Source organism: Phytophthora sojae (assembly GCF_000149755.1).
Source record: "Phytophthora sojae unplaced genomic scaffold PHYSOscaffold_2, whole genome shotgun sequence".
Taxonomy (NCBI): Eukaryota; Oomycota; class Peronosporomycetes; order Peronosporales; family Peronosporaceae; genus Phytophthora; species Phytophthora sojae.
Window position 1 is genome coordinate 4,336,761 of NW_009258116.1, and position 12,338 is coordinate 4,349,098.

General features: G+C 49.6%; 4 protein-coding genes and 2 non-coding genes across 6 annotated transcripts; 3 read left to right on the forward strand and 3 right to left on the reverse strand.

The window, feature by feature from the left end:
- Positions 1-958: 958 nt before the first annotated feature.
- PHYSODRAFT_t526 lies at positions 959-1,032 on the reverse strand. The gene has a single exon. It is a non-coding gene; the product is annotated as a tRNA-Ile (tRNA).
- Positions 1,033-2,690: 1,658 nt separating this feature from the next.
- PHYSODRAFT_t415 lies at positions 2,691-2,764 on the forward strand. Its single transcript has one exon. It is a non-coding gene; the product is annotated as a tRNA-Ile (tRNA).
- Positions 2,765-5,180: 2,416 nt separating this feature from the next.
- On the reverse strand, positions 5,181-5,387 carry PHYSODRAFT_405929 (hypothetical protein; the record flags this gene model as incomplete). Its single annotated transcript, XM_009521103.1, has 1 exon — positions 5,181-5,387. A coding segment is annotated over one exon (207 nt), but the record flags the coding sequence as incomplete, so codon positions are not given.
- An 81-nt stretch (positions 5,388-5,468) lies between these two features.
- PHYSODRAFT_483052 (hypothetical protein) lies at positions 5,469-5,672 on the reverse strand (the record flags this gene model as incomplete). Its single annotated transcript, XM_009521104.1, has 1 exon — positions 5,469-5,672. The coding sequence occupies one exon, from the start codon at positions 5,670-5,672 to the stop codon at positions 5,469-5,471; it is 204 nt and encodes a 67-aa protein (XP_009519399.1).
- Positions 5,673-11,294: 5,622 nt separating this feature from the next.
- PHYSODRAFT_480397 (hypothetical protein) lies at positions 11,295-11,726 on the forward strand (the record flags this gene model as incomplete). The annotated part of the gene is made up of 1 exon (XM_009521105.1): positions 11,295-11,726. A coding segment is annotated over one exon (432 nt), but the record flags the coding sequence as incomplete, so codon positions are not given.
- Positions 11,727-11,789: 63 nt separating this feature from the next.
- On the forward strand, positions 11,790-12,146 carry PHYSODRAFT_483859 (hypothetical protein; the record flags this gene model as incomplete). The annotated part of the gene is made up of 1 exon (XM_009521106.1): positions 11,790-12,146. A coding segment is annotated over one exon (357 nt), but the record flags the coding sequence as incomplete, so codon positions are not given.
- Between the last annotated feature and the right edge of the window lie 192 nt (positions 12,147-12,338).

Below are 12,338 nucleotides of genomic sequence, written 5' to 3' on the forward strand. Positions count from 1 at the left end.
CCGGGCTGATCAATTACTTTAGCTTTGGCATTTTTCATGTATTCCCGAGAAGTTTCGCCGTTCATTTGACTCTTAGAGGCCCTCACGTCGTTTTGTAGTTATTTGGTTGCGACACCACCAACAGCTTACCTACACGTGGCCTCGGTGGTGTCCACTACCGACGTAGGTGGAGCTGCAGCAGTGTGCGCCTCCGGGAGTAAGGTAGCCAAGCAAACCGCAACAAATACAAATACAAATACAAATACCAAGACTGGCTGACGCTGCCTTATTGCTACTACAAAACAGTTCATTTCATGACTTTGGTAAGATCCCATAATGTATTGATTGTCTACTCCCTCGCGCCCTCCGACAACGCCTCGGTGCGGAGCATGTGTGCGCGCTCGTCGTGCACTGCTTCGCTCGGAGGCGTCCTCAGAGGACACGACAGGGTTCATGGGCCGCACTACCGGAGGAAGAGGGGCTCTATTTGGTTATGCATTAACTTGAATTCACTATAAAGCCCTGAACGTTTTGTTTGTCAAGCTGGGCTAATGGTTCGGGTGCATTTATTTCTTAACCATTCTCAAACAAGCGTGTACATTGTAGTTGGCAGTAGGGCCGCACTACCGACTACATGTGAGCGCCTTATTTCGTCGGCTCGACTGTAGGTGGCACGAGGAGGAACGCACGCAACGACACTACCCTCTGAAAGTTTTGGCCAATCGCATGGTGCAAATTGTTGTCCGACAAACTGTCTTACGTTTTGACGGACAAAATACAATGTAGCCACTGGTATACTAAAACCAAGATGTAGCCAAAATGCGTTGATTGCAAAACGTAAGACGCTTTGTCTTACGGCAGGCTGTCTGGGGCTAAGTAACGTCTTACGAAAGAGCATGAATCATCCTTTTCCAGTGTAGCATGCGCACTAGAACAATGTTATTCCACTATCCCGTGAGGCAGGTGTGTTACGAAAAGTTGCTCCAGGAGGGGCTCGAACCCTCGACCTGCGGCTCATAAGACCACCGCTCTAACCAACTGAGCTACAGGAGCGGCAATCATAACGATTTTTGTCAATTTCATACCACCCTAAATTGATTTTTGTGTTTCAGCTCACACTCACAAGACCGTTGGAAGGGGTGCAAAATTTGCCAGAACGTTCTTAATTAAACGAAGAAGGGTCTGGTGGCGAGGATGACAAGAGAAATGCGAGTATGAATTGGTTAACTCTTCCGACGATTGCTCATCCTTCATCGACGAGTATATAATGAGGTATTGTGAAACGCGGTCGGAATGTCCACGCCTTGTTAGCTAATTTGTTTATCTTGATCGGATTTTTAAATCAGTTTTCACAATATGTACCAATTTTTAAAAATATCGGTACGTATTGTGAAAACCGATTAGTGTGTCCTGCTGAATTGACCAGTAACGCATCGCTCACAGAGGATTTAGAGGCCTCTAAATTGAGGATGTCTCAATTATAATCGGATTATAAATCGTTCATCGGTCTAGTAATTATGTGCAACCTAGCTATTTCGATCAACATACCACCTCGGCCCTAGTGCAGCGGCAACACCGCACCTTAATCCGTCGCTTGCTTATCTCAGTTACATTTATTATAGCGTGCGGCTTTTCCGGGTCATTATAGTTGTGCTGTTAGTATTGTAGCCTTGACTATAATACCTAGCCAAGAGCGACTGCAACGATTGTTGTCTGCGCGGCTGATTTTGCCTACAAGGAGCGAATGCCGGTTGCACATCGACTTCCGTCTGAATAGTAAGCAAATCGGCCGGCTCTGGCTAAATCGGCTGATTAGCAAACCTAAATCCGATGCATATATTTGGCTCTGCAAGTCGTCCTTACTAATAATAGGGGGACTCGAACTTGAAAAAAACGTGCTCACAATCTCGCACTGCTGATGCTCATTTCCCTCGAGCTTTTCTGCTCATGGCTTACAATTTTATCAGTCACCTCTGGGGGTGGCTGATAAAATTGTAAGCACTCATTTTCGTGACAAAAATGTACATTCCCCTCGCCCCCTCCATTGTCTCCTTCCCCCCTCCAGCGGCTTGTCGGAGCCTACTGAGAATCGCCGGCGCGCGGCGAGACTGTCGGCATCCACGCTGTGTAGGAAGGCTCCCTTCGCTTGGCGGGCAGCCTCTCGTGCTTGGCTTAGACCTGTTCAAAGAGCCCCGCTTGCGGGGCTCTGCTTGGCTTGTCCAATGAATAATGTGGAGTACAATAGTATCAGAAGACTATCAGTAGGTTAACGACGTCGTGTAGATTGTCTTATTCTACGTGCAAGCGCTTAGAGAACATGGTTTGATAAATCGGCTGAATATGGTGTCCTGAAGTTGTGTGTGTGTGTGTGTGTGTGTGGATTGAACGTCAAATGGTTAGAACAGGTAGTTATATGATTTGCGCGAAGAAACTATGACGTAAAACTTGTAAAATCCTACGCCTTAGTCTAAAGAAAAAGAATGAGGGTATACCTCATTACATACTCGTCGATGAAGGATGAGCAATCGTCGGAAGAGTTAACCAATTCATACTCGCATTTCTCTTGTCATCCTCGCCACCAGACCCTTCTTCGTTTAATTAAGAACGTTCTGGCAAATTTTGCACCCCTTCCAACGGTCTTGTGAGTGTGAGCTGAAACACAAAAATCAATTTAGGGTGGTATGAAATTGACAAAAATCGTTATGATTGCCGCTCCTGTAGCTCAGTTGGTTAGAGCGGTGGTCTTATGAGCCGCAGGTCGAGGGTTCGAGCCCCTCCTGGAGCAACTTTTCGTAACACACCTGCCTCACGGGATAGTGGAATAACATTGTTCTAGTGCGCATGCTACACTGGAAAAGGATGATTGTTGCCACTCCACGCACGCCTCGATAACTATTTTTAAGAACAACGTAAGGAAGTGAAACTCAATGATATCTAGTTTAACTGAATAATTAAATATTGTGAAAACCGCTTCTTTTGCCTATTTTGGTCGTAAAACGATTAATTAGCACCCTAATTTAGCTCGATCGATTTGTAAATCGATCGCGTCCCTGCGATGCATATGTGAGTGGGTACGATCGATTTATGTGAAACCAGTCGATACAGACGCGTTTGGAGCAGAATGCCTACCTTTTACTGGGCAATCGTGCAGCCTAGCGATGCATATGGATCACAATCGATATATACCCTGATTTATACTCTGATTAATTAGGTGATTGAGATCTAATAAGCGGTTGCTACAGGTGGGCATTTTGGCCGGTTATTACAATAAGTGAATGACGCTTAAAATGAACCAATGACTTTAATAAGTAAGTAAGTAAGTGACTGGATGAGTAAGTTAGGATTACCATGCTCAGGTGTTACTGAACCTTTTTGTACAATGATGCCATGCAAATGTAGGTTTGTTTTGTGTAAAAGTATTGTTGGGACATACAGAGCGCATTTTTCCTGCTACTGATCGTTTTAGAGTTGAGAAAAGATAATGAGCAGTTACGATACTAGTACTTGCCCTTATAATCACCCGATTAGACCCTACAAGGTACGTACAGCAAGACGTGAGTACTCTTAAAACGTATGGGACGATGTAGTCTGTATATATAAGGAGGAGCTGATAGAGAAGAACATTAGATAGCACCTGTGCATTCGCAGAGCAATTGTGCGGCCAATCGTCAAGTTCTACAAAAAGCCCAAAGAGGGTACCATCCCAGGATGTACAGAACGACGCGAATGAATAACCGCGTTGATCAGCGTTTTGTTCGGGAAGCCGAGCGTTAGCGCTTCGTTAGCGCTGCGGTCGCCACCGCCCAAGCGATAAGGCCATCTGTTGGAGGGTGTCATGTCATACGCTCGCGTCTCCTTGCCGCACTCCGGGATAGTTGAGTCGCCTTTATCTCTATCAGAAGGCCGGCAACCTGCGCGGACCCGTACCTCACTGCGTGGCCAAGAAGATGATGAAGTATTGGCCGGACTCTCCAAAGGTATGAACGATGCATATTGTGCTTATGGCTCTGGTAGTTTGAGTTTCTCAATAGGTGTGATTGTCCTGTTGCTTTTCTTGGGTGTAAAGATGACGGGGTCGTCGGTTGAGGCTCGGCAGAGCGCTTCTAGTGCAGACCTTAGCTAAGGTGAGTTTTTGAGCGCGTCTGTGTTGTGAAAGGCCGGGAAACACTCCACGTGAAAACCAACCTCACACTTCGTGCACTCATATCGGGACTTCTTTTTGATGTTTCGCACGCTGCAGAGATGACAGAGTAGCTTGTATTGCTGTGCTCGGTGGTGTTGGGCGTTATCATCTGGAGCGACGTGTCCATGCCAACTATCTCCTCCTGCGTCTCGGTGGTGCGCTGCTTCTGTTGCAACTCACGCCGACGCTTGTTCTGCTTCTCGCAACTGGTGAGTACGTCGGCTATCCTGCGTTTGAATTCACGCAAGGATACACCCTTTGCTGCGTCTGGTTTGACTGTGCTGAGTAGCGTTTGTGCGTTTATTATTGCCAGACCCATTAGCCACGTGAGCATCGTCATTCCAAGCCGATTTTCACGCCGACTAATTGGATTAGTGCTGCGCAGCTGATCCACACGATCAACCGGTGTGGTGTGGTAATACCACTAAAATTCTCTTCTACCAAAAGGTATTAGAGACACCAAAAGCACGCTAACCCGCAAAGGTAAGCGCTTATTGGATCAAAACCTGAAGACCAGGAACGATCCCTTACACCGGGTTGGTTGCAAGCGCCTCTGTGCACCTTAGGTTATCTTCGGTCAACCCCAAAACCTGTACCACTAGCCACGAGCTAAGGCTAGGATCCTATGTAGCGCTTTCGCGCAACCCCCCTGCAGTCCCTCAGAAAGGAAGGGTACCGGCGTGTTAGGCCTTATACAGGGGGACCAAGGTAAAACCTCGGTAGGTAGACTAATACACTCAGGGGCACTCTAATCCCACAAATATATACCGAACGATACTCTAATACCGTTCCTGCCTCTCCGGCCACGCCACTCTTGGCGCTGCCAAGGAATTTGCCTACCAAGTTGATACGCACTGTCCCCAGCAAGTGCATCTCACCGTCCGTAAATTTCAGCAGCGCTTGAGCAAATGTGTGACGAGTGTAAACGTTATCCGAAACAACAAGGCGATATCCATTGCAGAGCACGAGTTTGATGGCCGGTCATTGCAATCCACATAGTCGCCACCGTGTCCGGCTCGATGGATGCATCTTCCACCCGCAATGTGTTGTACAATGGTGTCCTCAATGTTTGAAACAGGTTCGTGTAGCGCTCCGCAGGCGTGGACGGCATGTTGTTGCCGGACGAGTTGTTCCATAGCGCGTGCACGTACAGCGAGCTCCACCCCACTACAGCATAAAAGCGAAGCCCGTAATTATCGGGTTTGGATGGCATATTTGTCTTTGCCCGCGTCCGTTCCTTCGTCAGCATAGTCATCTCGTCAATACTACTCACACCAATAGGAGCAGCAACCTCTGCAAATTGTTGCTAGAAATGCTCCATTATTCCACGGCAACGCCAAAGAGGATCCCGCTCTTCGTCGAACGATGGCGGCTGAGGTGCATGTAGAGTGAGGGCACCTCGAATCTGTTGAAACCGGTTTCTAGACAAGGTCTCAATGAATCCCTGCTGCCCAAGAAAGCGGAGTTTGGACCAGAACTCTGCTATCTCATTCAAGTGGCAGATGCTCATAGCGATCTCGAGGCCTAAGTAAGCATTGAACTCGCTCGCTTCAGTGATCTTTGCGTTCCCTTCCTCCACTAAAACGTCCGAAGTCCACTTCCGAAGTCGCTCCTTGAACACGGCCGTAAAAAATGAAGAGAAAATGCCGTACTCTGTCTTCTTGTCGTACGCCTTCGCCACTTGGTCGGCTATCATCACATGGAGGCCACTGTTGTTGCGCAGTGAGGCAATGTACTCCTCGGCCATGGCGCGGCGCTCGGACGCGTTGGTGGCGGGAGCGCCTCCTCCACCCATCATGGCCTCCTTCGTCAGCGTGCGCTGACACCCCTTCGTCCGAAACAACGCTGTCGCAGTCGTCTTCTTCGTCAGCTTCAACCTCCCAGTCCCCTCTCAGGTCCCCATCAGTGTCGGTTTTGCGTTGAGCGTGCAAAGGAGGGAAGGAACCTCTAACGAGCTAATATTAGTGCACTCAGGCAGTAACGAAAACATAGGTGATGGTATGATAGAGGTCTGGATGGACCTCTACGAACCGACCTGCGGTAGGGGCTAGTGAATATTGTCCAATGGCAATCGTTAACGAAACCTGGTAGAGGTCTAAGGGGACCGCTATGAAGCATAGGAGCTAAAGGGTTTATCACGTGGCGCTTCTCCTGTTGATCCTAGCGCGTGCCTAGTAAAGTATTAACGAGTGCTGTGGGCCACGTGTAGCAGTAGGTCCCCAGTCACCTTGAGAAATGCATCTGTAGAAAACTTTAGACGGCTAACATGAATCTCTTTCCGCTCACCTGTCAACAAACTTTGTATCTCGAAGATCCAGTTGGGCGTGGTGAAGACCACCGCCGTCGGCCCACACCACTTCACTCGCAATTTTCTACATAGGCGTTGTTATACATCAGCATACAACATGTAGTATCCAACGTCAAACTGAGCCATGGCCGTTCCTTTATTTTTGGCTCGATCTTTGCGTCCAGCAGCCCTTGCCGCCGCGTTCGCCCGGGCACTGCGTCTGTGTGTGCTTTAGCTGCAGTTGCTCGGCATGCTCTCGCTGGGTGGATTGGGTTACTCAAGAGTTTTTTTTTTTACAGGGCCCGGAATTGCAATATTAAAACCGGGTCCCATCGTCTTCATCTAGCCATAGCAGTTACAAGGGCAACTCCCCCAATCCTGGTGATGGTGTGTGGTTCAACACCATTTGAACGAGTTTTACCACACGTGTCTACTCCCGTGGCTGCAGCCTCCATTCTGATAGCAGGCCAAGGCAGCACCGCAACGTTTCTCTCAACTACCTCCACCGTACCAATCGCCCAGGATGGAAGATAAAGTGTAGATTATGGAGGTCAGTAAAACAGAGTTCAAACCCGTTAGGACGGAGCAAGTGGTAGTCAGTCCGTTGGCGCGCATATCGATAATTACATATGCTTCATTTTCCAACTTTAGCCCTCCGGATAGCGGCTCCCGAAAATGAACCACTCAGCTTTGTCAGTGGTTGGTGTTCTTGCTCGCTAATAGGCCGAACCGCATGGCCACGCGGAATCCGTGTAATTAAATCACCCTAATGATCGTCACTCGCATTCGTGTAGACAGAAAGAAGCTTGGTGGGGTCTGGGTACGCCAGTAGCAGAGCATGCTGCAACGCAGCCGTGCACCGCTCGATGCAGGCGAATTCATCACCGCCCCACTCGAGATCGCACAGCTTCAGGTATCGTACTTGGATTTTCTTGCTCATAGACCCGATCCATCACTTTCACTAGCGAATCGATTCGATTGTTGAATGCAGTCAGCGACACCCGCATCCAGTTCAGTGCGCATACAAATTGTTGTAGCTCCTGTCTTGTAGTCGATGCAGGTAGACTTGAGAGAGCAGTGATCCTCGCTGAATCATGGCGCACATTTTCCCCCGCCATCACTCGATCATACCACAGCACCTCCTTCGGGTTAAAACTGAATTTGGGGGGGGGGGGGGCTAAGTTCGAGACCCTTTTCAGCACAAATAGACAACACCTTCTCAAGCAATAGCACGCCTTCATCAGTTTGTCAACCACAACATCAGTCCGTTGGTAAAAACCTCAGCAAATATTTGCCGCACAGTCGATTGGACGCAGGAGACACTGTTTTTCCTTCCCATGAGTACTGAGTTTGTGTGATGACACCATCCTCGATCAGAATGGGCTGGCACCACACCTTCATTGCGGATTCTCTGAACTCCTTTAAAAAAGTCTAGCCAAAAGTAGCGCGAGAACCCGCGGAGCAGCTAGGAGGCTGCCTCTCATATCGGTATGCAATCGAATCCACGCATCTATTCGGACCTCGCACGTCCACGGTCATACGATGCGCCCCCAGCTTCAGGCTTATTCACTACATGATGAGGAAAGAACCATCGGTTCCGAGGGTTCCAATAGCACATCCCAGCATCAATAAGCCCATTGATACGCTTTTTCAGGAATGCACAATGAGCGCGTGAGTATCGAGGGCTCGACATTTCACTGGTACTGCACCTATCTTTGGAGGAAATTTTAATGCAACTCATTGACGTGTTTCGTCTCGTCATTGTCCGGAATCCACCTGTAGATATGTCATCGATGGAAATGACTCTCGTCAATGAGCTGCATTAAACTTTCCTCCAACTCGGTAAGAAACTAATGTGATGCACCGAACCGCCGAGTCTCATCCACTTTTCCCCGCAGGATGGCCTTGATTTTTTACGGGAAATTTTTTTATGCATCCATCGGCTACTTTCTATTACATGGGGATTTATTGTATTACATAGGATTAATTCTATTATCGACAGCTACTTTTGACGCCAGTAAAAATTTAATTAGACGCCAGCTCCGTGAGCAGTTGGAGTTCGGATATGCACCGCTACTAAGCCTTCATGGACTACAAACATGCATTGAAGAGGCCGGAAGACTTGATATATGACTGCTACCAAGCCTCTGGGCGCACTGTAGGCTTGATTTACAACTGTCACTTAGTCGCACTACACAGTACTGTAGTTGATTTAAAGTAGAGCTTTGCATAGTTTATTCCATGATTAACTATCCACACAACTGTACTTATCTACAGGACAGGATTTTGCCGCGGCGGACTGATGTAGTCATTGTGCATTTTCGATGCGACCAATCAAGCGACTGTGAACCTCGATCGACCGTGCCGTCGATGTTATCGACCGCCTCCGACAGGACCTGTTGAGGGCAGAGCGGGTCCTTGCCGATGAAATTTCCCGCCTCGACAGAAATGCGTCGCGCACCTTGCGCCAAGTCGATGGCGAACCACTATCGTCATCGTCCGACGAGAGCAATGATGATTCGTCTCGGCCTAGAACCCCACCGTTTGTCGACAATTTTGATGACGACGAGATCCTTTTTGGCCAACCAGGACCCCCGCGCAACAATTTCAGTCAATCCGAGCGCACTCCTAGCATTTCTGACCGATCAGAGAGTTTTACTGATGCCTCTCCTAGCCAATCGGATTACTCGTCCTCTTCGCTCAGCCAATCAGGAAGCGACGAAAGCGAAGAAGAGTACAAGATCGAGACGGCAGGGTCTGCGAACAATCCAGTTGATTTAACTTACGATAGCGAGTAAGTTTTCTGTTTTCTTTTCCTTTTTCCGTTAAGAAACACATACTTTCTGAACTGCTGTGTTTGTATTAGGTTGATTTAATTTGGGCCTTTCTGGATTTAAATTTTACCTTTTCCGACTTTCGTACGGTAAGTAAACACATAAATTACCTCAGAGACTGGACATACAACCGCCGCGGTCCCTGCGCTTTTGCTAAGACCTCTCAGTTTACAATTTCAAGCATCCGAACAAGTCTTTATCTCAGCTACTGTCAACAACCCCGTCCGTGACCTCCACACCCGGCTACCCTTTCCGACCTTTGCAAGCCTGTATCGAAGACTGCTGCCAACGCACCGCTTACTGTTGCGAGGCGTCGACCGTGCCTGCAATGGAGACCGAACCGGCCGGCCGCTCTACCGGGCCCCCGTCATCAATATCGCTCACCCCATCTTCATGTGATAGCGAGGATTTTTCGGGTGTGGTAACGCGACGTCGATCAGCCGCCATTCCGCGTCGCAGACAGCGTAGTGCTGACAGCGAAGAAAAGACCGCCGAACTCGACTTCGATGACGGGGCTGGTAAAAGTCCAAGTGGCAGTGATGAGGACTACGAGTACGAAAGTGACAACGAGGGAAGCAGTGACGACTCCCCACCGCAGCAAGACAATACGACTCCTCCAGAAACCCGTCCCGATGAAAGTGAACGAGCTGTCATGGAACACCCGGTGCTGTTCGATACGATGGAAGAGGCAAGGGCAGTTTTGGATGGGCTTGAGAGCGCTCGCTTTCCATCGACAACAATGGGAGAACGACTACGCTGTTATCGTGTACGTCTCATGTCGACTGTGCTGCGGTGGCACGGATCAAATGCAACAAAGATGAGCAGTATGTTTTATCCAGAGGTGGGATGCACACTACTGAGCCAGCCCCCGTTGAAGAGCAGCGAACCGGTATTCACAAGCCGCTGCTACCGGAGATCGACAATTTGTTGCTCGGAGGCCAAGGACCCAAAAAGTATTTGAACACGCTTCGCATGAGATACAAGGAGTCGCCTGAACAGCTCAACTTGCTGCCAAGCACCAGCCAGCTGGAAAACCGAGCTCACAAGCTGAGAAAGCGCGGCGATTTCTCCATCACGACCTACGCAGATGTGATGGAGTGGGCATCGCCGAGGATGTGCACAACGAAGGAGCAATTCTTCCAGCATATGAGTTACCTGGTGGAGTCGGATGATGTGCGGATATTACAAGAGCCCTTCGGCTACCAGCACGAACTGCTGGTCCTGGACTGCTTTACCGATCACCTGGACGATGGCAAACTCTCGCTCGGCATTATATTCACTTCCCGGCGGTTGTTTCGGACTCTGCCACGAGTGATTCTCGGTGAGCGGTCGCAAGTACTGGGTGCAACCGACGGAACGTACAAGCTCCACTTTGGTGGATGGACGCTTGTTTCGTTTGGTACTTTCGGTGTTCGATACACAGCGTCACACAAGTACCAGCACAAGTTTATCCGATGGCATTCATGTTTGTGCGAACGGAGACGGCGTTTGCTTACGCGCAGCTCTTCACAGTTTGCAGAGAGCGCGGTGAATCGTTTTTCGGCGGCGCCCTAACGCTTCAGCATGGATCCATGGACCACTCGACGTCTATTGCAAACGCGTTCCGACAAAGTGGCCTGACATCAAGCTCCTGAACTGCTGGCCTAATTTGTATCGTAAAGCCCGCGGCAAGAAGGCACTTCTTTCCGATCGTGGCCGGTATGACGGTATCATCAAACCTCAGCTGGAATATTTGAGTCAATGCCGGACTATCGAGCAGTTTGAGGCGTTGTCGGATCTCGTGGGCGGCTATGGGTGAACCCGAGTACGCGCAATGGCTCGACGATGAGTATTTGACAGACCCATGGGATCTATGGTTTACGCCGCGAGCGGTACCCCTGGTGTGGTGCTAAACCAAAATCCGATTGAATCCCATCACCGTGCGATTAAGGCGACGGCGGTTGACCACCTTCGCGCTGCGACGGACCATGTACTTGCGGGAACACTACCCAAGATTTTGGTTGAGTGTGCAATGGATATTGGCTCGGATCGGATTCGGCACTACGCGTCAGGACCCGTTAGCGCTGAAGTTCTCGGGGCGGCTGTGCAGCTCTGTGCAAGTGCCAATCATTACCCAAACCACCAGCGAAAGTCGCAACGCGTCATCAACCGAATTCAAGAGTACTATTTCAACTCCGACTACTATGTCGTTCGTGACGACAACTTGCATGGGCTGAAGGTTAACGCACATCGCGTCAAGACGTACAAGGCATCGCTGGATGGTACGCTCAAGAAGGACGAGAAGGTCGAGAACATTCAGCTTCGGTACTTGTCGCTCCACACGGTTGAAGTCCTGGACCGCGTTACCTTCGATCATGCCTGGGATAACCCTTCCTGGAATCTTGATGGAATCGAAGTGATTCGATCAAAGTTCAAGTGCGACTGCAAAGCGTTCTTCCAAACGGGGTGGCTGTGCGCTCATGTGTTGGCCTGCTTACATCTGGTCGACTCGTTTGATCTCCAAGTCATGCTACGAAGTCTACCGGCTCGGAAGCCACCTGGAAGACCTCGAAAGAAGACCAAGTGTCTCGCGCGGGATGGCCCTCGGAAGTCCCAGTACTCGATAGACGCGCTCATCAAGCGGCTGGTTGACAAGCCTGCAAGCGTGATTAACTGGAGCATCTTACAGGTGTGGGCGACCACTGTCGAAGACGGCGAGGAAACGGAGCTCAACTTTGTTGGGAAAATCAAGCCCCCATTCACTCGCGGAGGCAAGCGGTACTGGAAGGTCGAGTACGATGACCGCGAGGAAGTTGACACACTGGGCGTGGAAGGATTAGCAATGGCGATCAACTACTCCTTCCGGATGGGCCACAACATCGTGACGCGGTCGCTGGTGTGGAGTAGCGCCCTCGCAGAAATCTCGCGAATGCGATCTCGCACAAACTCGGCGCGTCTGGATAGCGGTCGCGCCGAGCAAATTATTCCCGGTTGTTGGAGTAGCGTATCTTCGACATACAGGCCCAAGTCTTCGCAGGCTTCGGAGTTGGGGGTTCTTGTGTTGACGCTTGTTCCT